We start from the raw sequence: 25,901 nt of genomic DNA, 5'->3' as shown, positions 1-25,901 counted from the left end.
AATAGCTCAACTCCACTTAAAAGAAGATGAATCAGAACAGGTCTCTGTATTTACATCAGAATAATGTAGAGATCCAAGATTAAAAGTACAAGCAGTTGAACTGTGACAGGTTTGGGAGATCAATTTTGGGTGTTAAAAAATAGTTTCTGTGCCAACTGAGCAGCATCACAAGTTAAATAACTGTCTTCAAATGGAACATTGATTACAATTATACAATAGAATGTTTATATTTATCTAATAAAAGAAAAGTACAGTAATTGTGAAAATAGTTATAAAACGTAGTGCACCTTTTTAGTTGTAAAAATGGGTTTCGAAAACTGACTTACTAACAGTTTGCTCTTCTGTTAGCTTCTTTGCCAACATTGTATTAATTTGTGGGAGCACAGAATTATTAAATAAAGTTTAACTACTTCTGGGTTGTGCTTTTGAGAGACTAGAACGTTAAATATGCCGGAAACCCAGTGGACACTACACAGACAGGCTTATGCATAGTTTATTGGGCTTTGGGCCGTGTCGACACAGTAGATTGTGTATGCCCATGGGCTGGCGACATACAGGCATGTTGTGCTGTATTTCTACTATCATCAGCACTATGGGAATGAATACCCTATGGAGGCAATGCTTATGCAAATATGTATGTTTGTAACAGGGGCAATGATGACTGTTTTGCTCTACTAAAGACCCCCTGTCCTCCTGGCAAGCCACCATAGTCTTTTGGAGGCCTTGCAAAAATACACACAGCAGTCAAACCAGAAATCACCATGAGTCCTCCAAGTGTCTCTGTGCCACTGAAGGTTAAATAAGTATGACACAGATATGACTGCACATGCTCTGTGATAAGGCACTAGCTCTCTCTTGTGTGGGTGGGTGAGAGAGTTTTCATTTTCTCTTCAGCCTTAGCAGAAGTTCTTTTGGAATTAGATTCAATATCCTGTTACCATGTTTTTTTTTCTGTTCATCTCCCTTATCTAGATATATCTATCATGTGTCACCAGAATGCTTCCCGGAGATTTGACATATGTAAATATTCACATTTGTACTTGGCAACCACAAATGCAGGAGCTTTAGTTTAAAGGCAGGAGAAGCAGTCCTTTAAACCAAACTGCCTGATTTAGGACAATGAGTCTTAGCCATTTACTCTAGAAAAGATGGCAGGCTAGTTCAGAATATCTGTGGTATGCTATCACCCCATGTGGAAAGAAGGAGGCTCAGAGTCCCACTTCTTTAAGATTATGGCTAGCTCAATGCTTAGCCTTCATTATAGTTGGCAGTCAAGAGGTTCTTCTATGAACACTACCACCAAAGAAATTGAAAGAAACAAAGGCATTCTCAATCTCTTTTTGTCTCTGTCCATAGGGATATGATAACAGAGCAAAAATAATGGTCTGACTCAAGCAACCAGGTGTTGAAAAACGAATTGCTTATGCCAGACCCAAATATCAACCTGACGTTGTACGCTTCTTGGAGATCTCTTAATTCAGCAATTGAGCCCAAAACTCCATTCTTGACCACAGTAGTAAGGTTGACCACTGAGTAAGGTTCCATAGATACAAGCATCAAACTGTCATTGACTGTCTCAAATGTATATTGCGACGCTCCAGATGGTCAATAAAATGTCTATGATCTGCCTACATAGATCCTTCTCGACAGTCTACATGTGACTGCAGAAAGGTCAAAGACACATTTCAGCAACTTATAACTTTGGGTGTCATTTGGGAAGCAGCCACATGAGTAGCACCCCATACCTTTTGTAAACCGAATGCCTTGCACATATTCCCCAGAATGCTTGATCAGTTTGGGATAAACAAGCATCCGAAAATCTTTGATAAATTACCAGGATCCTATCTAATAGTATTCTTTCAAGAATGGGTATTTAGATTATTTGTCATGCTTTCTGTTAGCTTGCGTGTATCAGGGCATTAAATTTAGAATACCGTCAAACTACCGGCTCTTAGACTCGTAATCCTTTCTGCAAACAGCCCAACAACCATCCTTATCCTCTGTTTCTACGACTATGTGTATGTTTTGAAGAGAAACAACTCAAAAATTAAGTAAAGTTTGCCAATTTGTTCAGGGGCAAGCTGGGTTGCCCCTGTGCATAAGTAGTCCAGTTCACTACTGCACCAGGAAGATACCTACCAGTATTCTGGAGAATTGAGGGATAGGGATCAGGGGCCTGAAACACAAAGAGCCAAGAAGAAGTTACCCGTGATTCAAAGACATAGTTTCCTTTGGTGCAGAAGATGCCCTGGGGCCCATATGCCTGGGGCCCTACTGAACCCTGATTATGGATGCATTTTTCAAACAGGGGAAGGATACTGCCCCGTTCCTACCTTGCACTGGTGTTCTTGACACACTGTCTCCGCTTCTGCCTTATTTATTAGTACATCAGTAATCAATTAATGAATTTATTGTTTAGTTAGTTAGAACTAAACAAAAAAACAATTATTGAAAAAGGATAAGAACGAGCCCCATTATTATCCATGTGCAAGGATGAGATTGTACAGAAACAAGAGAAGCCATAGTTGCATTTTGTGTATAAGTATATAAAAATCCAGTGTCTTGAACAATGTGCTTGAAGCAGTAAGTAAAACGATTAAAGTGCAAAGCGCAAATATTAATGCCGGCAAAAGGTAAACTACCAATTATAATGTTTAAATCAAGGCTGGAATGTTAGCGTCCCGCTCGCTCTATCTCCTCCGCGCAGAGTCGCGAGCCCACCCCCGGCTGCACCGCAGCCGCGCGTTTCAGAATGCAATCAGGCCAGAGAGCCGGGAGAGATTGGATGGCATTTTCCAGACAGTGATGCAGAAAAAAAGAGGCAATGGAATGAAACAAAGTTGAGGCGCTGCCGTGGAATGGAGCAATACCATATCATATCCACATCTGTCTGTGTGGGCTGGCAGCATAGCAAAATGCTCGTGGACACAAACCATTTCATTATCCCGAGAGAAACCAGATAATAGGCAGTCTGTGGAGACTGATAGAAAGGCGGCAAGATGAGGACCTATGCCTTACAAGGTATAAGGAGAGAAAACCAATAAAATGAGGGTGAAAAGGGGCTAGGCAGCAAGGTAGAGGGTGGTTAAAGGAGGAACGAGTGAATGAGTATTCACCGTATTGTGGAGGCGTTAACTGGGCGAAATTGGTACTTTTATAATTCTAAGAAAGTGTAGTTAGTTGTTCCCAAAACAGCGAAAGTCGTTGGAATTTTCTAGCACTGTCAATTAATATGTAGCATGTTGTTCTATATAAATAAAGAGAAATAAATCACATGGCTTGTAACTCAACCTAGTTGTGTCTACTTTTAAAAAGACAACTTTCAATAAATATGGCTTTTTCTCATAATATCACTGTTTTTATGGAACTTAAGTGTGCATTTTTGCATACCCGTTATAATGACACCTGTATTTTGTACCTATACTGACTGACAACACTACCTCTAGTATCAGAAAGAGTAAATTGAATCCAAACCTTTGCTTAACACAGATAGCGTGAGTGATTTTGCCCAGAAAAACCTATATTAATGAATCCTACTACAGCCGATGTCATGCAGTGAGCCTTGAAATTGCCTCAACAGATGAGAATGCTATTAGGGTTAGCTTCTTAGAGAAAAAAATACAATATAAATTCCAAATGCATAACAAAACTATTACGTTGTTTTGTTTACGCACTGGTTACATCTTTATGAAACACCACAACATAGCAAGGCATAACATGGAATAACATAACCTTAGAGAATTTGCGCAAGTACAGTTCAGTAAGGGGAACAGAGCAGGATAGATAGATCACCTAATTACACCTGGAATGATTAAACTGAAATCATCTCTCATTTGGGGTAGTCCTATCCCACTCTCCTAATTTAGATATTTATTTTTCACTTCTTAGTATAGCAAGCTTGAAGTTTGCAACACACTTCGCAGCATGGTGGTGCACACACATTTCCTTTGAAATTATTTACTGAGTCGTGTAGATCATTTAAAATTACTCTATGATTGAAGAGGGTAGGTTGAGCGAGAGGTCTACCTTGAAGTGGACCAACGGCTACATCAGCGAAAAATATGTGTGGGCTCACAAATACAATGTACAAATGTAAATTACAGGATAAGGTGCAACAAAGAAGGATGTAAAGACCAGAATAATGACCTTCTATTGATATTTAGTGGGAGAACAAGTTCCTGAGCAGACAAACAGAAAGATGAGTAAGCAAGAGAAGGCCGAGGAAAGTTGAAGTACTAGGGCTACAACAGTGTGGATTAGGGATAAGAAGAGAAAGCAATGCAACAGTGATGAATAGATAACAGATAAGACAGAGGTAAATGAACAGGTCAGGGAGATGTAGCATGGGATGATGGAGGATGTAGCAAAGGGGAAGATTAAAAGAAACAAAGGGAAGAAAGGTAATACAAATGAGAGAATTTATAAGGGAAAAGAGTTTGGAACCTAGGATTCTGAGAAATAAAGTGAGATTTGAAAGACAACCCAAGAGAAAGAGAAACATTGGATGTTAGAGAAAAGTGGCATCTATGATTAAGAAATAGTGGCCAAGAAGCAATAGGGGACCAGTGAGATAAACATAAGAGGAATGAGTGATAATTTTGGCAGAAAGACATGAATGAGAAGGGTTGAACACCGAGTTAGGAAAACATCAAGGAAGACTCAGAGAAGTAGCACAGAAGAGAGAGATATTCCAGGCAGTTGAAAAAGAGACCATGTTAGCGTAACAATGTGCAACTGATGCACTGCATGGATAAAGCAGAAACCTGGGGAGGCTGACAGAACAAGGGACATTATGGGCCATATGTATGAAGGTAGCAATTAGCGATTCTGTAATAGCGATTTTTAAGAAATCGCTATTTCAGAATCGCTAATTGCTATGTATCAAGAAAATCGCAATTTTTTTGTGATTTCTTGATATTCCTTAATTGCGAATTTGCAAATTGCGAATTCGCAATTAAGGAATACTTTCCCATTCATTTCTATGGGCCAGGAGGCCCATAGGAATGAATGGGAAATTTGCGATTCGCAATTTGCTAATCGCAAATTGAGAATATTTTCAAGGGTGAAGGGGTGTCCAAAGGACACCCTGTTGCACCCCTGGAATATGCATGGGTGCACATGTGGCACACATACTTGCCCTAAGGGCATGTATGTGCGTCACATGGCACTTTGCAAAATGCAAAAATATGCATTTTTCAAGGAATTCGCAACTTACCACCAACTAGAAGTTGGTGGTATTTTGCGATTCCTTAAGGCCAATTAGCGAATTTTTTTGGCTTCTTACATTGCATTTAAGGAATCGCAAAATTTGCGATTCCTTAAATGCAATCGCAAAATAAGGAATCGCTAATTTTGCGATTCCTTATTTTGCAAGTAGATTTTCTTGATACATACCATTAGTCCAAATTGCATTCGCAAACGCCGAAATTCTGCGAATTTCGGCGTTTGCGTAGTCAATTTGGCTTGATACATATGGCCCATTGCATTTAAGGAATCGCAAAATTTGTGATTCCTTAAATGCAATCGCAAAATAAGGAATCACTAATTTTGCGATTCCTTATTTTGCAAGCAGATTTCCTTGATACATAACATAAGTCTAAATTGCATTTGCAAACGCCGAAATTCTGCGAATATTGGCTTTTGCGAAGTCAATTTGGCTTGATACATATGGCCCTAAGAAAAGATAAATAAATACTAGGGGAAATAAGAATTAAAGCTAAAATAAGGTAGATAGCGAAACAATGTATCAAAAAAGCAATGATAGCGAGAAAGAAAGTTACAGTGAATAGGAGCAATGGAAAAGTTTAAGAGAAAATTGGAAAGAAAGAAAAGTGAACGAAAAGAAAAACACATGAGAATGGTCAAGTAGGATAACGAGAACAAATAGAAAAAAATCGAAAAGTAAAGAATGTGGGAAGTGGAAAAAAGGGAAGGGAAAGCAGTCAGGGTTAAGAAACTGTTGAAAAGTAACCAATTTGAGAGGAAGGAAATAAAAGGCAACTTTGGGATAAAAAGAAAAGTGGACGCAAGCAAAGTCAAAACGTGCGATAAATTAGATAAGGAAGGAAAAGAAATGGTGGTACTGACACAAGAGGAGACAGTCCGTAAAAATTTAAGTGTGAGTCAGTCAAACGGAGAGAGCAAGAAAATTGAGTAAAGGAGGATACTGAAGCAAGAAGCAAAATGGGGAGGGAAAAATAGCATACAAATGAGAAGGAATGAAAACAAGAAGAGTTTGAGAATAGTGCGATAACATCAAACTGGAATTAGAGCCAAATTAAGAAAAGAACATCTTGGAAGACATCGGCTTTGCAGATATAATTTATCTTGGTTTCTTGTGAGTTAAAACACAGATCCATGCTAAGACAAACTTCGACATCATTTATTGACATGCATTTTGGATTCATTAGTAGGTTATTTAAGTTTTTAACAATCTACGATAATCAGACCTTTGTATAGCATGCTATTCATACTGGGTAATGTAATAAGCATTTTACGGTCCATTCAGTGTCATTCTTCCTGTATTGTAGGACATTTTTAACACAGTTTCTGAATACTAGACTAAAGCATGCCCCCCCCTCCCCCACCTCCCACTCAGTCATATTCGTGAGAGATGTCAAATACACATAGAAATGTAAAAAACCGCCATCTCAAAACTTATTTCTTGACCTCTCGAACTTCTTTTATCCACAGCAACACAGGCGTGAGCCTGCACATGGAGAGTTTATTTATAGGGGCGAAATATTGTATTTTGAGACATTCACCCTTGGCATGGTGAATATTTCACTTCATGGTGTCACCTCTTTTATAAAATCTACATTTGATCCTCTCTCAGCCAATAGTAGGCCATTAGCACCACCATCACATCGCTTTTGCCAGTGCGGTGGGGAAACGAGCTTTGTAAATGAAATAAAGACGAGAATCCCACTCTCTTCCCTGATGTACATACCGATTAAAAAGACCAAACAAGTAAGGCATCCCTGCAGCCAAAACTGAAGAATCTGGCACGATGGCAGGAGGCTTTGTAGGGTAAATTTACCACATATCACAAAGCTTTTTCAGACAAAAAGAAAAGCAAGACATTGATATAGCAACATTATCCCAGCCAATGACATCTCACTTGTTCTGCTACAAATAGCAAAGCTTGAATCTTGCTTAGCTGAACGTGTAGCAAAAATGTTACTGGGAGTCTGCCCCCGGCACGGATGCATTTTGGATTTGCCAAATACCAAGGCTGCCTACACTTGGCTTCACCGTAGGCCTTTTTTTTCACCCCGTGCATTTCTTGTCTCCTTTTCTCATTCTTGCAGATTCTTTTTGATCCCCTCTTTCTCTGCTTGTTAATGTTTTCCGATGTTTCTCTTTCTCCATTTTTGTCCTTTTTCTGCCTTTCTTTCTCTTCCTTGGGGTTAAAGTCTGATTATGAAAAATAACTCCTGTTCCCCCAAAACAAGTGCCAATGCCCTCCATCTACAACTACAGGCAAAATTTAAGCAGCGCATGCGTGACCACTTAAGATCGATTTTCTCTTTTTTTCTTTTTACCTTGACTGGATGTTCCCTTTTAAAAGACCCTGGGGCTCTTTTGCTGGCAGAAAAGTTGTTAAACTCTCATAGTTTACAATAGCCCTCCTGTTAACAGAAATTGAAGAAGAAGCAACAAAACAACAATAAAATTAATTTTGTTCTAAAAATGTTTTCCATATATTTACACATACTGTGAGTGGTGGGAAAGGGTACCTTTGTATCTTTGTTTCTCACATAAATCCTAATCAATGTGTTTTGGCCATTTTGCATTATTTTTCTTTCGCTTGCATTCTAAAGGTCATTTTTCACAGGAAATATTGGTTTGCGTAGAATATGTCGTGCTGACGACTGCTCAGTATATTGAGTAGGTATCTCACAATACTATTGTGCCTAACTTACCACACAAGGTACAGTTTTCACGTAGGTGACTGATCAATACATTGAGCTGGTATTACTATTGTGTCTATGGTCTTACCTTGTGTACAGTTTTCACACAGATTACCAGCCAATACATTGAGCTTGTCTCATGTTGCTACTCTGTCTGAGGTTGTGTCTTATGTAGAGGTTTCTTCCGATAGGTTGAGCACGGATCTCACTTTGCTAACAAATTCAGCAGAAGGGGTGAAGGCAAAACATTAGGGGAATACCACGCCAAGTATGACAGGTCTAACAATCAGCCAATACACTAAGCAGACATCTCACATGAGAGCTGTGTCTGAGGTCATACATAAAATACACAACAGGGAATATGTAAAATAAAGTGGCAGAGCATGTCATTAGCCTCCAGGCTTAAAGGCACGCTCCGCCATTTCGGAGACCCAAGGCTGCACCATATTTGAGCTGCTTCATACACCACACATGACAGTTACAAAATAGTTTTTTTTAAAAAGGTTTGTTTATGTACAGGAAGGGACACCTTCAGTTTTCCCACATATCACCACTCAATACATTGAAATGACTTCACACCTGACTATTGTACTTGAGGTATAAGTAGAATACAGTTTTCATGCAGATTTCTGCTCAGTGTATTGAACATGTATGTTTTCTAACTTTTGAAGGTGAGTTCATACCTGACATACATTATTCCCGCTACCGCCCAAGCTTCATTTGCTTAGCTCTCTCAAAACTCCGGCATATTGCAATTAGGGGAAAAACAATTTTGCCCATTTGAGGTTATTAGCTCTTCTTTTTTAACCATGTCCTTCGGTAGGAGTCTTAGAATGGGTCTATGTCACTGCTCATTTCTTCAACCTTTCTGATGTAACCTATTCAGTTTCTCTGCCATGGTTTCTGATAGACAGAAACTTCAATTGTACCATGACTGATTGTAACTTGTTCTATGTGCAGCTGTGAACAGTTGGAATATTTCTTGCAGTCCCCTGGGAGGTAATACAGTCTGCTTTAATCAACATGATTCATAAGGATTTAGGGAAACTTAAGTAACTTCCTTTACTCGCACTACGTGATTATGCCTATGTGTGATTTACATTTTCTGGTAATTTTCATAAATTTCTAAGACACACGTGAACATTGATCTTACCATACATTTCTTATGCATATGAATGTGATTCAAAGAAACAAAAGGATTTTTTTTCTGCATTTTCTCATGCTATTCTTTTTTAGTGATGTTGGAAGGAGAAGAACTAATCTTTTAAGAAAACGAATATAAAATTAGCAATTTTTTACTAACAGTTGCCCGTGCAAAAATTCCAATTCATGTCTAGTTGCGGAATAGCTTACTACCTCGAGAAAAAGGAGTACCACGTGTGTTTCAGTTTAGAAAGAAGCTCAATTGTAGGCTTAGCCGATCATAATTCTTCATAGTTAATGTGTGCGGAAGTCACAGAGTAGTGGTATATAGTAAACACACACAAAATATTACACGAGCATGCATACATTGCACATTCTGGGGCAGATCTACAAGCCCCTTGCGCCACTTATGCAACACTTTTCCCATGTTAAAAGTGACGCAAAAGTGGCGCAAGGGGCTTGTAAATCTGCCCGCCTGTTTTTTGTTGCAATTTCTAAGTGCACAAAATGTGCGTCTGAAGTGGGCTGTTGGACAATTGGCAGAGAGTCCTTTGGTGAATCAGCCTTTTGGTCCTTTGTGGCTGGATAATGCTCAGATGTCTAACCTGACACAGTAATAACAGCAATATTACTATTTCCATATTGGCCACATATAAATCGCTTATTATATTCACTGGCAGTCTCTCAATAACTCTCAAACGCCTCTTAGCCAGAAACAAATAGACATTGATTGAGAAGAGTGTAATACCTAGCTGATTATTTTTTAATTGGAACTTTATTTCGCCCAGCTTCTCCCTTGCGGTTTGTACTCTGATTAAGGGTCCTTTCTTAGAGCTTCTCCACGACATGCCACCCCTTACTCGAACTACATGCGGAGCTCATGCAATTTGCAAGCCATGGTGGCTCATAGAAGCCTTTAACACTGTATATAACTTGCGTATGTTGCAGCCATTTCACTCATTCAATCTCTCTGGAATATTTCACCTAGAGCAACAATTCCCATGACGCTTCCTGTCGGTCACAAGTCATCCCATCAATACACTGACCATGCATTATTATATTGCCAAGCGTGTGAGAGGTTGTGTTTAAGAATGAAGTGTCCATTAGAGGTGATCTATGAAACCCACGCAGGGCATAGCAACGGGGGGGGGGGGGGGGGGGGGGGGAGTGAGCGAACGCTTCATCATCAAGTCCATGGGTAATGTGAGTCTCACTCATGCTGATTTTTTTTTCAACAAATCACAGTTCATATAAATCTAATCATTCTATTTTCTTTTTTTCTCTCTTTTATGACATTTTCTTCATTCGACTGTTATCCACTACTTCATAGAAGAAATGCACATTCGTACTCCTATTACTTGTAAGTACCCTCAGGCCATGGCTGTTTCCGAGCCGGATAAGAACGCTTGTACTATAGCATTTCTTTCATCATTTTTCTTTCATCACTGAGACATATGTATTTATTTTATTGTCTTGCATTCATTTGCATTTCCTCTTTCCTTCTATCTATATTTTTCATTTGCTTCCAAAATACCCTTTCCGTTTCTTTTCTTTTCTTTATTTCTTACACTCTTTCTCTTTCTTTTCTTCGCAGTCTTTATTTTTCTTCTTCTGCACCCTCTGTGTTTAATTTACATATTTATTTTTTTTCTTTCTTTCTTTCTTTCTTTCTTTCTTTCTTTCTTTCTTTCTTTCTTTCTTTCTTTCTTTCTTTCTTTCTTTCTTTCTTTCTTTCTTTCTTTCTTTCTCCAATTTGCATATAGCTGTGTCTAACAGGGGTGGCGAAGTGAGCTAAAGAACGCTGATGGATTTAACCCCTTCTGTGCTAATGACGAGCCCAGGCTCGTCATGCAGCACGGTGCTCGTGTGCTGGTGACGAGCCTGGGCTCGTCATGAGCCGTGGAACGCTCACACGCGGGGCTAATTCCCCCACTGTGCTGAGCGTTCCATTGCGCGGGCGGGTTCATGACGAGCCCAGGCTCGTCACCAGCACACGAGCACCGTGCTGCATGACGAGCCTGGGCTCGTCATCAGCACCGCGGCGCCGTGCTTCCCCCCCCCCCCCCTCACTGCGGGGGAATTAGCCCAGCGGCGAAGGGGTTAACCCAGATCTGTGACTGGGGGTGAGTGTCTGAAAAGTTTCAGTGCTCCACCCACCATCGCCTTGTGTTTGCTTTGTTCACCCTAAGTTGGCAGGGCACGCCCAGACGTCGGTTCCTTGCTCACCTTGCTACTGGATTAAAGCTAGCTTGGCTAATGAGGGCTGTCGGCCCGAAACGGGTTCCAGGACGCTTCATCCATCATCTCCATGTTTTTGCTGAGTTTGTTAAAACAAAATGTTAACTCTCAGTAAATTTTGAAACCGAGATTTCAAATTACCAGTCTTATAATTTCCCCACGTCTCAGACTTTTCTTCCCAAATGTTCTTGCATTTTTTTCTCCTTCTCTCATGATTCATTCTTTCTTTTGTATCTTCTTCACTTCCACATTTCATCTTCCTTTACTTCCACCTTTTTTAGCTCTTCCATTTCCCATCTGTTTCGTTGTCCCTCAATTACCCACCTCTTTCTTTTTTTCTAAACCTCACCAATTTCCCTCTATAAACCACTCACTCTTCTATTATCCATACAATCTCAAAGCATTGATGTACTGTTTTCATACTGTTGTTGAAATTAAACGAGAATTGTTAATGTTGCATTTCTAATAGCTTTTCACAAAAAAAATCTAAATTTAACACACTCAACAAGAGAAATCTTTCTTCATAAGAACACATTCTGAACAATATCCATTTACCAGCATTCATTAATTTATTCCACATTTGTAAAGCGCAAACGTATCTACCCCAAGGGTATCCAGGGACTGGGGGGACCATTGGGGAGATTAAGGGCCAGATGTAGGTAAATATCATTTACCGATTCTAAAATACCGAATTTTAGAATCTGTAAATGATATGTAGATAATGATTTGGTAAATTTTACAGAATCGGTAAAATTCGGTAAATACCGATTCGGTATTTACCAAATCGGTATTCTCCATTCATTCCTATGGGCATGGAGGGCCTGGTAAATACCGAATCGGTAATAGGGGGTAGAACTACAAGGGTGGCAGGGTGTCACATTGATACCCTGTTGCACCCCTGTATAGTGCATGGGTGAACATGTGGCACATGTATGTCTGCCACATGGCACTGTTAAAAAAAGCACAACATTGCTTTTTTAACGGTTTTCGTTATTTACCACCAACTTGTAGTTGGTGGTAATATAACAAATCCTTACAAGTGAAAAACACTCACTTGAGTGCTTTCTACATTAAGGATTCAGTAATTTACCGAATCGGTATTTAAGAATTTGGTAATTTATCGATTCCTTAAATTACTGATTCAGTAAATTACCGAATCCTTAAATTAGGCCCCTACATCCCAAAAGCCTAATACCGGTCGGTAACGGCCGAAATTCGGTAATTTCGCCGATACCTACCGGTATTAGGTTCCTACATCTGGCCCTAAGTGAGCTATTGCCCAGAGTCACATGATGCTGAGCTGAGCTGCCGCCAGTGATTGAACCGTGAGCACCGTGCTCCGGAGTCAGCCGCTCTGGCCTCTGCACCACATCTTTCACTCATGTTACTCCACCAACCTACAAATAAATCAGAGAGCACTATAAAATAGATTAATGAATCTGTGCTCGGATATAACACTACAGTACTTTAGCATAAACTTAACTAATGCCACACCATCCACCATGCATCACCAATGCCAAACAACTGACCAGGTTTAGCCAAGGGCAACCGCCAACTGAGCTTAATCCGGAGCAAACCAGCCATCAGGTACACTCCAGGAAATACCATCCTCAAATCTTAACCAAATGGTAAGTAGTGCTACCAGCAGAAATAATTGCAAACCAGCCATCGGAGTTAACCCATGGCACAATAGCTACTGCGATTAACCTCTGACAAACTCAAGAGCCTTAAATATTGTCAAGATAGTAATTAAGTTTAACAAAAGGTAAAGTAGCCATTGTTCTAATCTGAGTGCATCCTATTGGAGCAGGTGCATGCGCATAGATATAAAAAGAGTTATAGGTGCCTTGCAGAACACAGCCACATTGAAGGCAAATGGGAGCACTCAACCAGAGTTACAGGCCCATGGACCAGCATACAGGCACTTAAATGACCCAAGAAGCAACTGAGTGCACGTGGGTGAAAACAGCACAGAAGCTTAGTTTAGACTAATTTAGCAGGTCTAGCTGCAGTGGGGCCTGGGAGCATCATGGTCCCACTGCATCCTAATTATGGGTGTTTTTATCTGCCCATACTTTGGGCAAGAGAGCCCATTTTCATGGCAGGTACCAGGGTCCATGCGCCTTTTGTTATGCCACTGAGAGAGCCACAGTACATCTCAGAAGTGTTTGTGCCTTTATATAGTGTTGACGCGTTTCATAGTCCGCTCAAAAGTGCTGTGGGCATTGGAAGAAATGGTGGCCCAATATTAGGGGGACATGTAATCGGAAGCTGAGGAAACTGCATAACATCGAGTTGATCCATCCAAAGACACCAATGAAAGTGTACTCACTACTTCTATCACAACAGGTGCGTTTTTATAGCATTCTAAGATCTTAGACTCTTTCAAGGTAGCACACTATTCGAACCAAAAATGTATTACCGCTCTCAGGAATCCATGTTATAAATGATACACTAACCAAAGACTTAGTTTAAAAATGAAAGGCTTCCCACCTATATGTTGCAGTTTACACACAGCTATGTACAGCGGGTATCCAAGTCATCTGTAGGTTCTGAAAAGATCTCCCCAACAAAGGCATTAGCCCACATAGCTGTCTCACATAGAACACAAATGTATGACTTACACTTTACATGAAATGCTCTTTCAGCATGCACATTAACCAGTTGAACTAACATATGATGAATAAAATATTTGCCCAGAGTCTCTATGGATTTCTCCTGCAAGAACATTAACCACCGGAGTTATCATGCCATTCTTTCTAAAACGTACTTAGGACACATAGATCTTTGCAGCAGGTAACTTACCGCCCGATTCATGGAGCGAAATAGCGCCCGCAATGGCAGCGAAAACGCAATTGCGGGTGCAAAACACGGAATCGGCATTCAAGTACGAAATAGCGAAATCGCTAAAAAATAATAGCGATTGGAATAGCGACTACGCAGTAATAGTCGCAGACTCCGGGAAGTCGAGCATTAGCGACACGGAAATAGCGACCAACCACGGAATCTGCGAAATGATTAGCGAAACGCAATATTGTCGCAATCGGCATTCATGAAAGAAATACATTCGCGAAAAAGCGCAAAATCGCACGTTTGCGCGGCGCAATTTAAGGACAACTCAAAGCAGGTGGAAACCATAAAAGCCATGATGAAGCCAAATTTGAAAAACTGTTAGCCAATCACCAACAGGTCCAGGCCTGACCAATCACACATAAGGACATTTAGCAACAGCATTAGGCGTTCCACAATGCCTGGGATGTACATGGTGGTGAGGCGGCGAAGGCTACAGCGAGCAGCACGGAGGAGACGCATGAGGCAGGCAAGGATTTACCGGCAGCGGGTCACCTTGCTGGGCCAAACCAGAGAACAGATTTATGCAAAATACAGGCTGAATGGGGAAATGATCACCTGGCTGATACAAGAACTCGACCCCATCATGCAGCACCCAACAAGGCGAAACAATTCTGTGCCCACACATGTGCAGGTATTGTGCAGCCTGCACCTCCTGGCCTCCGGCAGTTTCCAGGGCATAGCAGCCGCTGCTGGGGGGATATCCCAGCCCACCATGTCACGCTGCCTCCACACTTTTGTTGACGCCATGCTCAGCCAGCTCCACCGGCACATCACATTCCCCACGAGCCAACAGGAATTGGACCTCACTAAACTACAATTTTATAATGTTGCCCATTTTCCCCATGTCTTCGGCTGCATAGACTGTACCCACGTCGCCATCTGCCCACCAGCTGGCACGGAGTATATGTACCGCAACAGGAAGTGCTACCACTCCCTCAACATACAGATGGTCTGCAATGCCAAGACCATCATCACTGACATTGTGGCCCAGTACCCAGGGAGTACCCATGACTCCTTTATCTTCAGGCACAGCGGACTCCACACACAACTGATCAGGGGAGAGTTTGGGGAAGGACACCTACTTGGTAAGTACACTTTGTCGACAATGTCACATTGCTATGAAGTAACTGCGCTGGACAGGCAATCAACATCCGCTCCTCTCATTCAGGTGACAGTGGCTACGCCCTACGGGAATACCTCCTGACCCCTTACCTCAACCCTGCCACACCTCAGCAACGGCGATACAATGTTGCGCACATCCGGACAAGGAACTGTATTGAAAGGACATTTGGCCTGCTCAAGAGCAGGTTCCGTATACTGCACAAGACAGGTGGGGCCATGTATTACAGTCCTGCAGTGTGCTGCCGCATTGTGGCTGTCTGTGCAATGCTTCATAACATCGCAACCAAGCGCCGGATACCAGTTGACATCTCAGGCAGTAAATCTGAGGGGGACGACCGGCCACCAGCACATGCGCACCATGCACGCGGGGAGAACCCAGCTGAAGGCCACAGACGTCGCAACCACATCACAGTGAACAGTTTCTCGCCCACCCCCTTCCCCCACCCCACATATCACAATAGCATGCAGAATGTAATGATTACACAAGGCGAATGTGTGCTGCAAAATAAATGTATTTGTTTCAATCACAAGAAAAAAGGCTCATGGTACCAACTATTTACAAAATGCAGTATTCCAGCATACTGCTTTGAAAGGTTCATGGCAGGCTTAGCATCAGCCTGCGCCTGTGTCCCTGACACAATGTCATTGGTGCTTCCGGCGCACATTTCCCAGGCGCCTGTGAGGCTCTTCCTCATCCTGGGCAGCTGGACCAGGCGTAGCCCTGGTGCTGCGCCTAGGTGGGGCGGCCTGCGTGGCAGAGTTGCTGCTCACGCTGGAGGCAGCCTCACTCGCATCATCTCCCCCTACGATGGCCGGTAGGACAGGTGCAAGCAGTGGGATCACAGCGGTGGTCAAGTGCTCCAGCACCCGGGTTATCTCCTCGCAGCACTGGACCAGTTGGTGCTGCTGGGTCATAGAGCGTCGCGACAGCTGGGTGGTGGCATTTGCTGCCACTTAATTTGATCGACTATAGGTCGACAGCTGGCTCACCAGCTGGTGGTGGCGCCTGCGTGCAACACTGCGCTGCTTCCCCAGCGCTGCAGTATTGGCCTCCATTGCCGCCGTCATGCGCTCCATGGCCGCCGTCATGCGGTCCACCCGCTCGCCGACTCCCGCCACATTGCGGCCGATCTTCTGCAGCTGGAGGTGGATGGCTCCTTGCTGCTGCGACTGGCGGTGGTGTAGACGGAGCATTCGCCGCTCCACGCTCATGCAGGCATAGAGATGCCCATTGCCCCTCCTGCTGTGCCGCCGCTGTGTGGCGGATGTGGCTGGCCCAGATGGTGTAGGACGAGCTGCAGGTGTTGTAGCAGCTGGTGTAGCAGGTGCGGCAGGCACTGGTGGCACATTGGTGGGGGGCCTGGCCTTGGCAGCCGGTGGTCCTGCAGATTTGGCAGCAGGTAAGGTGGGGGGCCTGGCCTTGGCAGCCGGTGGGCCTGCAGATTTGGCAGCAGGTAAGGTGGGGGCCTGGCTGCTGCTGTTGGCGCTGCGGCAGGGGCTGGTGGCTGGGTAGCGGGTAGGGATTCCTCCTCCTGGGCCTCCTCGTTGATCACCAGCCTCTCGCTGTCACTGCTATCATCCGCACCTGTGAGGGTAAGTGGATACTCATTAGGTGCATGTGACTGTCAGACGTGCAGATGTTACATGCATGCTGGGTGACATTCCCTGGATGGCTGTGGATGTGCGCACTTAGGAACCTTTCTGGCCGCATTGTGGTACTACTACATTGTGGACATACTACGTCTCCCACAATGCCTCAGGGCATTTCCTGATGCACAACATAGGCATGATTAAGGGCCAATGAGTGAGCCTATTTGGTCAGGGACGGTCATAGGGGACAGGGTCGCAGTCGTATGCCACTTACCTTGGGTGTCTTGTGTGGGGCGGGAGGAGTCCAGAGTGGTCACGCCAACACACGCCTCCCTCTCCAAGGTGTCCTCTACCTGGTCCTCCAGTGGGGTGTTGGGTGGGACAGTCGGTCCACCACCTCCAGTGCCTGATGTCTCACCGAGGCGCGCCGCCACCTTCTCCTTTGCACGCCCTCGGAGGTCGTACCAGCGCTTTTTAAGCTCCCCCAACGACCTGTCCGCAACGCCCACAGAGTTTACGCTGGAGGCAATCCCCACCCAGATCCTCCGCTTCTCCTGTTCTGGGACCCTCTTGGAGTTGGCACCAAAGAGCTGGTCGTGTTTGGCCACCACCCCCTCTATCAGGTTCTCCAGCTCCTGCTCGGAGAACTTGAGTTTGCGCTTGCGGCCAGCGCTGTTGCTGGGGCCAGGCTGAGGTTCAGGTGCGTCGGACAAGGCGGTCGCTATTTCGCCCGGGTCGAGAGTCGCTTACGGAGGTTTAGCGTCAGTTTTCCGTCGTCTTCACTCGTATGGTAGCGTCACTGTGGTGTTTGGGGGTGGGATTTGGCTGCTTCCTGGTTGTGATGTCATCACGGTGCTCGGAATGCGTCTTCCCGTATTTCCGGATCCCGCGAGAATGCGACTCGCAATCCCGTGCGATCGGGATTGCGTGTCGCAATCCCGATCGCTGGTGGCCGGAAATTGCGATTATTCTGCGTTTTCTGTAGGTCGCTAACGGCTTTAGCGCCCGCGTGCGAGTCGCTATTTTTTCCCCGAAAAGTACATGAATGCCGTTTTGCGTTTCCTCAATTGCGAGTCGCTATTATTCGCTATTAGGGACACGCAAAACGGCATGTACATGAATCAGGCTGTTAACCCCCTAAGCTCACCTGTAATGGAGTCAGTTTGCGACCAATTAAGTAATGCAGACAAGCCTTAACATCGCACTATCTCTTATTGCATTATCTTTGAGATCCATTTTTAAAAAGCATGGCATGGGCTGGCTGTCATTGACTATGTTTCTCGTGAATCTGACTCTCATGTCAGCAACTCTTTCTGGTATCACCCTCAGTTCCCAATTCCTGCTCCCAAATAATTGTTTCCCATTTTCCGCACAGTGTGTATGCTTTGGCCATAGAAGACAACCTATTGTTTGCCTTGGTAACATTTCTGATACTGCCCTCTCCTCCAGACCTTGAAAGGAAGGTGAATCAGGGGTAACTTGCTGCCAGCATTAGGTCAAAATAGTGTCCCAGATTTATGTTTCTGCATCCTTTGGAACCCTTCCCTCTGAACTCCCAAAAGTCTATCCCCCAGATTCATCATGCTCCTCTTTTGCGAGTCCTTAATAGCAATTATTAAGGAATCGCTATTAAAGACTCACAGAACTGGATGCATGTAGAAATCGCAAAATTTATAGCGATTTCTACATCTTCCTTATTTGCGATTCGCTAATTGCTAATCGCAAATAAGGAATGACTCCCCATTCATTCCTATGGGCCAAAGGCCATAGGAATGAATGGGGAGTCATCCTTATTTGCGATTAGCAATTAGCGAATCACAAATAAGGAAGCAATTTCAAGGGTGCCAGGGTGCCCAAAGGACACCCTGTAGCACCCCTGAAATGGTGATTTACAGTGGTGTTGCGTACGCACATGTCCTTTGGACATGTGTGTGTGTAACATCCAACTTAGAAAAATGCACTACAGTGCATTTTGCTAAGTTTTCGCTATTTACCACGAAGTCAGACTTCGCGGTAAATAGCGGACCCAGATTGCGAATTCGCAATTGTAGAATGGTTCATGATTTGCATTTAAGGAATTGCAAATTGCGATTCCCTAAATGCATCGCAATTTGAGAAATCACAATTATTTGCGATTTTTCAAATTGCGAGTTCATGAACCATTGATGAATCTCAAATGCCATTTTTGCGGGCGCAAACGGACGATTTTTGCGATTCGCACCGTTTGCGCTCGCAAAAATGCTTGATGAATCTACCTGTATGTTCCCAGAAACCTCAGACCGGTTGGAAATAAGGATATTAAGAGTAGTCGCTGCTTAGAGCACAATGTATTAACTTGCAGCAGAAGACACGTCTTATCAAGCTAATGGTAGAGATCTTTTGTGGGTTTTTATTCTCAGTAGGGTCAGTGTAACACAGCGCGCAACAGTTCCTAGAGCAATGGATCGGTATTATCAACACACAGTGGGGTATATTCGCAAGGATTTATCAATGAGTTAAGGGCACCTTACCTCAGCGAAAAGTGGCGATAAAACTATCGCTCCATTCACAAGCTGGTATTAACAGTCCAAATCACCAGCTTACCTGCAATAGCAGCGGCAAAAAACATTGCCAAGATGACCCCGGCACCACTTCGCAACATTCTCAACGACCAGCCAGATCGGCGATAGGAACCCAAAACAGGCGATAAGGCAAGTTAGCAGCAGGAAACTAACACCTGCTCTGACCTGGTGTAAAGTCGGATTACAGCCTGCACCAGAAAAGGGAGCCCAGCCCAGAGCCACACCCGAAGAACAACAGATGCCATAGGGCCACTGATCATGCACCTCAGAGCACCAACTGGGCCACAACACCCACCACCACCAGCCCCGGGACCCCCCCAGCACCCTCCCAGGCAATGACATGCCACGCCAACTACATGGAAATCATGTACCGAAGAATCCGCCTGATGTTGCACAATTATATTTTGTGACATGCTTGTGGCATCACAAAAATGAGCTTCACACATTCACCTTCGAATTACCAAACTAAAATGTATTCAAATAAACATAGAACAGAAATGAAGACACATGGTGGCTCTCCTCGGGACAATCTGTAGGTCACAGCCTGCAAGACAAAAATCCAGATAAGAAGGTGTGTCATGCGCTCAGCAAAGGACAGAGAAAGAGAGCGAAAGAGAGAGAGGGAGAGATACAGAGAGAGAGAAAGAGAGAGATATATACAGACAAAGAGAAATAGAGAGAGAGAGAGAGAGAAAGACAGAAAGAGAGGGAGGGAGAGAAGAAGATGGAAAGAGAGGGAGAGAGAGACACAGAGAAAAGAACAGAGGGACAGGGAGGGAGAGTGTCGATACTGCGCACCCGGACCTCACTGCTCATCTGCTGACACCGGTGTGTCTCCAAGCACGGGCCGGTATGTAGTGCAGTTCACCAGTTCCCACATCTGAAACAGATCCCTCATCTGAAACAGAGTTCAGATACATGAATGACAAAGTACATACAATTGCACACGCCATTCTTGCATGTTCGCCCCTGCGCACCAAGTCAGCTGCACCCCGGCCCCTCCTGCCGCCCAGCGGTGCATGCCTGCCCCTGCGCACCCAGGCCCCACTGCTCACCTTCCGCCACTGGCGTGTTACAAAGAGGGCTCACCACGTGCCTGTGCAAGCCCCAAGCCCGGGGCCTGTGAACATGGCACCCTCCACATCATGCAGCCTGCTCCATTAGCCACCAGGTCTCATATTCGATTCTGGTTCTTGATTTTGCTATTGGAGAGGACATGGTGCACACAGCATCATCGCAGGCAGCACACCCGCTCAGCCCTTGAGGTGCCACTAACTCTGTGACCCGTGAGGCCACGCCACGTGGCGGTGGGCACGCACTGCCTGCTGGCTCAGGCCTACACTGCGGTCTAGCAGGGATCACATTGATCATCACCAGTCCGGACCGCCAGGACAGGACATCAACGCAGGCTGCACACCCACCAAGCACTTAAGGTGCCCCAACCTCAGTGCACAGAAAGTCACCGTCCTGTTGTGGTGTGCCTGTGCCGGCCGCAGTGTATCTGGTACCGCCAAGTCTGTGCCCGCAAGTCATGGACCCTATATGATTATCGTTGTGCAGATGACAGCATGTCACCTCAGGTCATGGGGAATGTGATGTTGCAGGGCCCTAAGCCCTCATACCTACATTGACACCACACGGATGCACCCAGATAGATAGTGGAAATGGTGTCCAGCATGTGCGTCTGGCCCTTTTTATTGGCAGGGTCAGATGTCTTGTGATGCGTGTGCTGGATGGGTGTGTTGTGGGTGTAAACCAGCAGTGAGGGAGTGGCTGACAAGTAGACTTGTGATCTGTACATTACACCAGGGAAGAGCTGGGACATGTAGCGTTGTCGTCCCCCCTGTGAGCATAAGCGGAGTTGGCTGCCCTGGCGTATGCCTGTCCAGCATAAGGGTGTGAACAATGACCCTGGGGCTCTGGGCGTGGTTCCGTACTGGGCTGGACAATGAAGTACCTAATGCATAAGTCCCCGTTGTTGTGTCGGCGCCTCCTGGACCACATTCTGCAATGTGTTACCCTGTGACCCATGTCCCACATCATGAGCAGCATGGACGTAAGGGGGAATTACTGAGCCTACATTCATCCATACTTCCACACTAGCTCAGAGACATGACACATCTGTATGATTATGTATGTTTAATGCACATGCATTGGAGTGTTGCAGCTGGAGCAGTACAGGGCCATGAAAACCCCACTTTACAATGTTGACCCATGGAGGGCCAGCCCGAGTCCTTCAGGGAATGACAAGTCCAAAGGAAGAGGCAGAGTTCAGTCCGTAGTCTGATTGCTGTGTCATTAACAATCAAACAGAATATGGCAGTCCATGTCGAGGTCCAAGGTGAGTGTTGATTTGCGTATCGGGGACAGTGGAAGGTGATGATGCAGAGGGCAAAACCAAGCAGAAACAGGCCTTATGGCGGAGATGCATGCTACTGCATCCTTCTTACCTCGATAGTAGATGTATCCGCTTCTTCGTCCTCTTCAGTTTCATGTGCCTCACGTGTGGGTGGTGGTGTTCTGTCTCCAGCACTGTGTGGCAGTGGCACATCAGTGGCTGGAGGTGGAATGTCTTCCGCATTGTGTGGCACTTACACTTCAAGGGGCGGAGATGTGGATGTAGTGGTAGCAGCAGCATGCATCACTCCAGGCCTTTTGGCAGCAATGGTATGAGGATGGTCCTGAGGTCCTTGAGGAACCCAGCTTCCTCTCGCTTGTGTGCAGCCATGGCAGCCGCTCTTTCCGCATGCATTCGCTCCATGGTCTCCATTAACCTCTGCATGTGTTCCAACGAATGTCTGACATAATATCGACAGACAGAATATCGAAATACAAAAATATCGGAACAAAAATATCGACATCAAAAATATCGGAGTCATATCTTCATAAAGGTAAGTACAAAAATATTGAAAAAATAATATCGTAGTACAAAAATATCGAAATTAAAAATATCGTTTTTTTAAATGTATTAATAATGATGTAAAAATAATTTTAAAATACATATAATTTTACAAATATTAAATAAAAATATTAAAACAAAATTAAAACTAATACATATACATTTAAAATAAATAAAACACTTAATAATTTAATGTAATTTTATTTTTTTTAATTTCATTTAATTGATTTAATGTAATACATTTTTATTTTTACCCTGTACGCCTGTACCCCAAAAACCCAAAACTGACCCTGAACCCTAAAAATATCCCTGTACCCCAAAAACCCAAAACTGACCCTGAACCCTAAAAATACCCCTTTACCCAAAAACTGAAAACTGACCCTGAACCCTAAAAATACCCCTTTACCCAAAAACTGAAAACTGACCCTGAACCCTAAAAATACCCCTTTACCCAAGAACTGAAAACTGACCCTGAACCCTAAAAATACCCCTTTACCCAAAAACTAAAAACTGACCCTGAACCCTAAAAATACCCCTTTACCCAAAAACTGAAAACTGACCCTGAACCCTAAAAATACCCCTTTACCCAAGAACTGAAAACTGACCCTGAACCCTAAAAATACCCCTTTACCCAAGAACTGAAAACTGACCCTGAACCCTAAAAATACCCCTTTACCCAAAAACTGAAAACTGACCCTGAACCCTAAAAATACTCATTTACCCAAAATTAATTAATATTATTTAATTACCAATTAATTATTAATTATCAATAACAATAAAGTAAATATATTAGCACATTAGCTGTAATTAATTTAATTTAATAATTAATATTATTTTTCCCAATTATTTAATTAAGAATAACAACAAATTATATATAAAAAAATTACTCTAATTAATGTCATTAATTAATTAATATTAATTAATTACCAACTAATTAATAATTAAAAATATGTACAAAATTATATAAATGAATTAACTAATTAATATAAATTAATTACCAATTAATTATTAATCAAAATATGTACAAACATATATTAATTAATTAATTATTATTAAATTACTTTCCACCCTATTCCCCTATAAACCCATAACCCGCTACAGAACATATTTATCAATTAATCAATTAATTAAAATTAATTAAAAATTAATTCTCAATTAATTAAATAATAATTCCTACTAATTAATAATTAATTTAACATAATTAAATTACTTCCCACCCTATTCCCCTATAAACCCACAACCCGCTACAGTAGTAAAAGACAATATTTAATTAAATTACATTAAAAATAAATAATAAAACATAATAAATACAATATAATATACACTAAATGTAATTAAAAATAGATATTAGTAACATCGAAGTTATTTATTTCGATATTATTGACATCGATATTTAAAACCTCGATATTACTGATATCATACTAATATCGATATTAAGACTGTCGATATTACTTACCTTCGATATTTTGTCCCATCGATATTTAAACTTCGATAGAATTGTATATCGAAATTTAAAACTCGATATTTTGTCTGTGTACCGTTCCAACACCCATATGATACCGCTAGTGCCACTTTGACTGGACAGTTGTTCTAGTCTCTGAGTCAGGGCTCCAGCGATGTCAGCCATGGTCCATAGGGACTGTGAGTGTTCCCTGATGGGACTTAGACACCCACATATGCCATCTAGTTTGGCTACCATGTGGTTGAACCCCACACACACCTGTTCAGCCAGATTCTCCTGGTACTCCAACACACAATGTCGAAAGGCCATGTGTTCTTCGTGGGGGTCCTGGGAGGCAGCTGTGGTGGTGGCTGTTGCCTGGTGTGTGGTCTGTGCAGGGGGTGGGTTCTCTTCATGACAGCTGGGCTGCCCTGCTCCTGGAGGTGTTGTGCGGAAGCTCTCCATGAGCTGTTGGAGGGCATCGAAGTCGAAGCTGTGGGGGTCCTCTTCATCATCAGAGAAGAGAGGTTTGGGCTGCTCTGCAGGAGGTGTTGATTGTCCATCTGCAATATGCAGGGGAGATGTAGTTTAACAATGTGTTCACAGGTATGTTGTCGCATTGTACATTTTTTCATTTTGCATGACTGTGTACATTGTGGCTGTTTGGGGGGAGCTGCCTATTTGATGGGGGACAGTGGACATTTCAACAACATGACGGATGTGTGTTTGTACTTGTACACTATCAACTCACATTTCCCTACAATGCCAAATGTGATTGGCCAGTTTCTACACACAAGCGGCACCTGTTGTGTCCTGTGTTCTGTTGTGGACGTCTTGCGATTTGTACCACATTGTTGTCAATGTTGATGTGCTCTGCATGTTATGTGTGTGCGTGCTGCATTTCGGGGGAGTCGCCCCTGCAGCTCTAGAATTGCTGCCCTTTGTCCGTTTTCATGTGGTGTGACTTTGACTTCTGTGCTTATACAGTGCTGAGATGTTGCATACTTGGGTACATTGGTCTCTTGGTGGGAGTTGGGGGTCTGGGGCATAGTTTGTCTGCAGATGTTCTCTGCTTAATTGTGCATGTGTGCCAATGTACCCATCTCCCCCATACCCCCAGTCCCTGGTTTTTACTCACCCTGGTGCTGTTATGTCCGGTCATGTTGAGGAGTGTCCGGTCCCCCAATTCCTGCCACCGTCTCCCCACTGATGACTGTGGACACCATTTCCTCGATCTCGTCCAGCTCCTCCTGTGGCGCAGGACTCCCACCTCCAGTCTGCATTGCTGCCTTCTGGATTTTGGCGAGTTTCAGCTTGGTTTTGCACTTGGCATCATTCCAGCGCATCTTGACTTATTGTCCTCTTCAGCACTCTGACTGCATTCACCTTGTCCACGATGGACTGCCATAGTCCATTTTTTGTTGCCAATGATACTGTGGAGGTGACGAACAGTTGTTGATGGTGTTCTACCTACTCCCTTATCAGGATCCTGTTTTCCTGCTGACTGAACAGCTTCCTCCTACTCTTCTTCTCCTTGCCCTACTCTGACCCCGAGGTCCCAGGCTGGTCCTCCAGTGGGCTTGTGGGTTTCTGGTTGTCCTCTGTACTTGCTCCGGCAATGTCCATTGTGCTCGCTGTTGTTTGGCATTTGTTTGTCGTTTTTTTTCCTTCTTTTATGGTGATTTTCCCTGCCTGACGTGTGTGAATTGCAGGTCTGTTGCTGTTTTTTGCTGATTTTTGTATCTCAATTGGCCTCATCGCAACTTTTTTTGTGTTAGTGTTTCACATTCTTGCGGCGTCGCGTTGACTTTATCATGGACATTTGACGCGTTGTCGTGGGCCTATCTGATGGTACCTCCGTGTTGTGAATACTTAGTTAACACAGCGCTATTTCCCCGCGATGGACTGCAATATGAAGAGTTGCGTGCAGCTAATTTTGCAGTGGTTATCACACGTTCTTGAGAATATCCCCCAGTGTCTCACATCAGCGAGAGACATTGTGTGCTGATAAACATTTCTACATTGGACCCCCACATGTATTCACATGTCAAGAATCTGTCTATTGTAGAACAAGTCTGCTAAAGGAGAACAGCAAGAATTTTTAACATTGGTGACACGACCTATACGGGATTTTATACCAT

General features: G+C 43.6%; 1 protein-coding gene across 1 annotated transcript in view; it reads left to right on the top strand.

Annotated features, from left to right (window-relative positions):
* Positions 1 to 25,901, top strand: part of PTPRT (protein tyrosine phosphatase receptor type T) — a 1,692,228-nt gene that overhangs the window by 1,350,432 nt on the left and 315,895 nt on the right. Inside the window, exon 17 of the mRNA XM_086932257.1 lies at positions 10,387 to 10,416. Within this exon, the coding sequence (XP_086788383.1) occupies positions 10,387 to 10,416 (30 nt within the window). The remainder of the gene's footprint in view (positions 1 to 10,386; positions 10,417 to 25,901) is intronic.

The sequence above is a fragment of the Lissotriton vulgaris genome, chromosome 7 (genome assembly GCF_964263255.1).
Source record: "Lissotriton vulgaris chromosome 7, aLisVul1.2, whole genome shotgun sequence".
Classification (NCBI taxonomy): domain Eukaryota; kingdom Metazoa; phylum Chordata; class Amphibia; order Caudata; family Salamandridae; genus Lissotriton; species Lissotriton vulgaris.
Note: the sequence above shows the minus strand (reverse complement) of the source record. Positions and strands in the feature narration are given on the sequence as shown.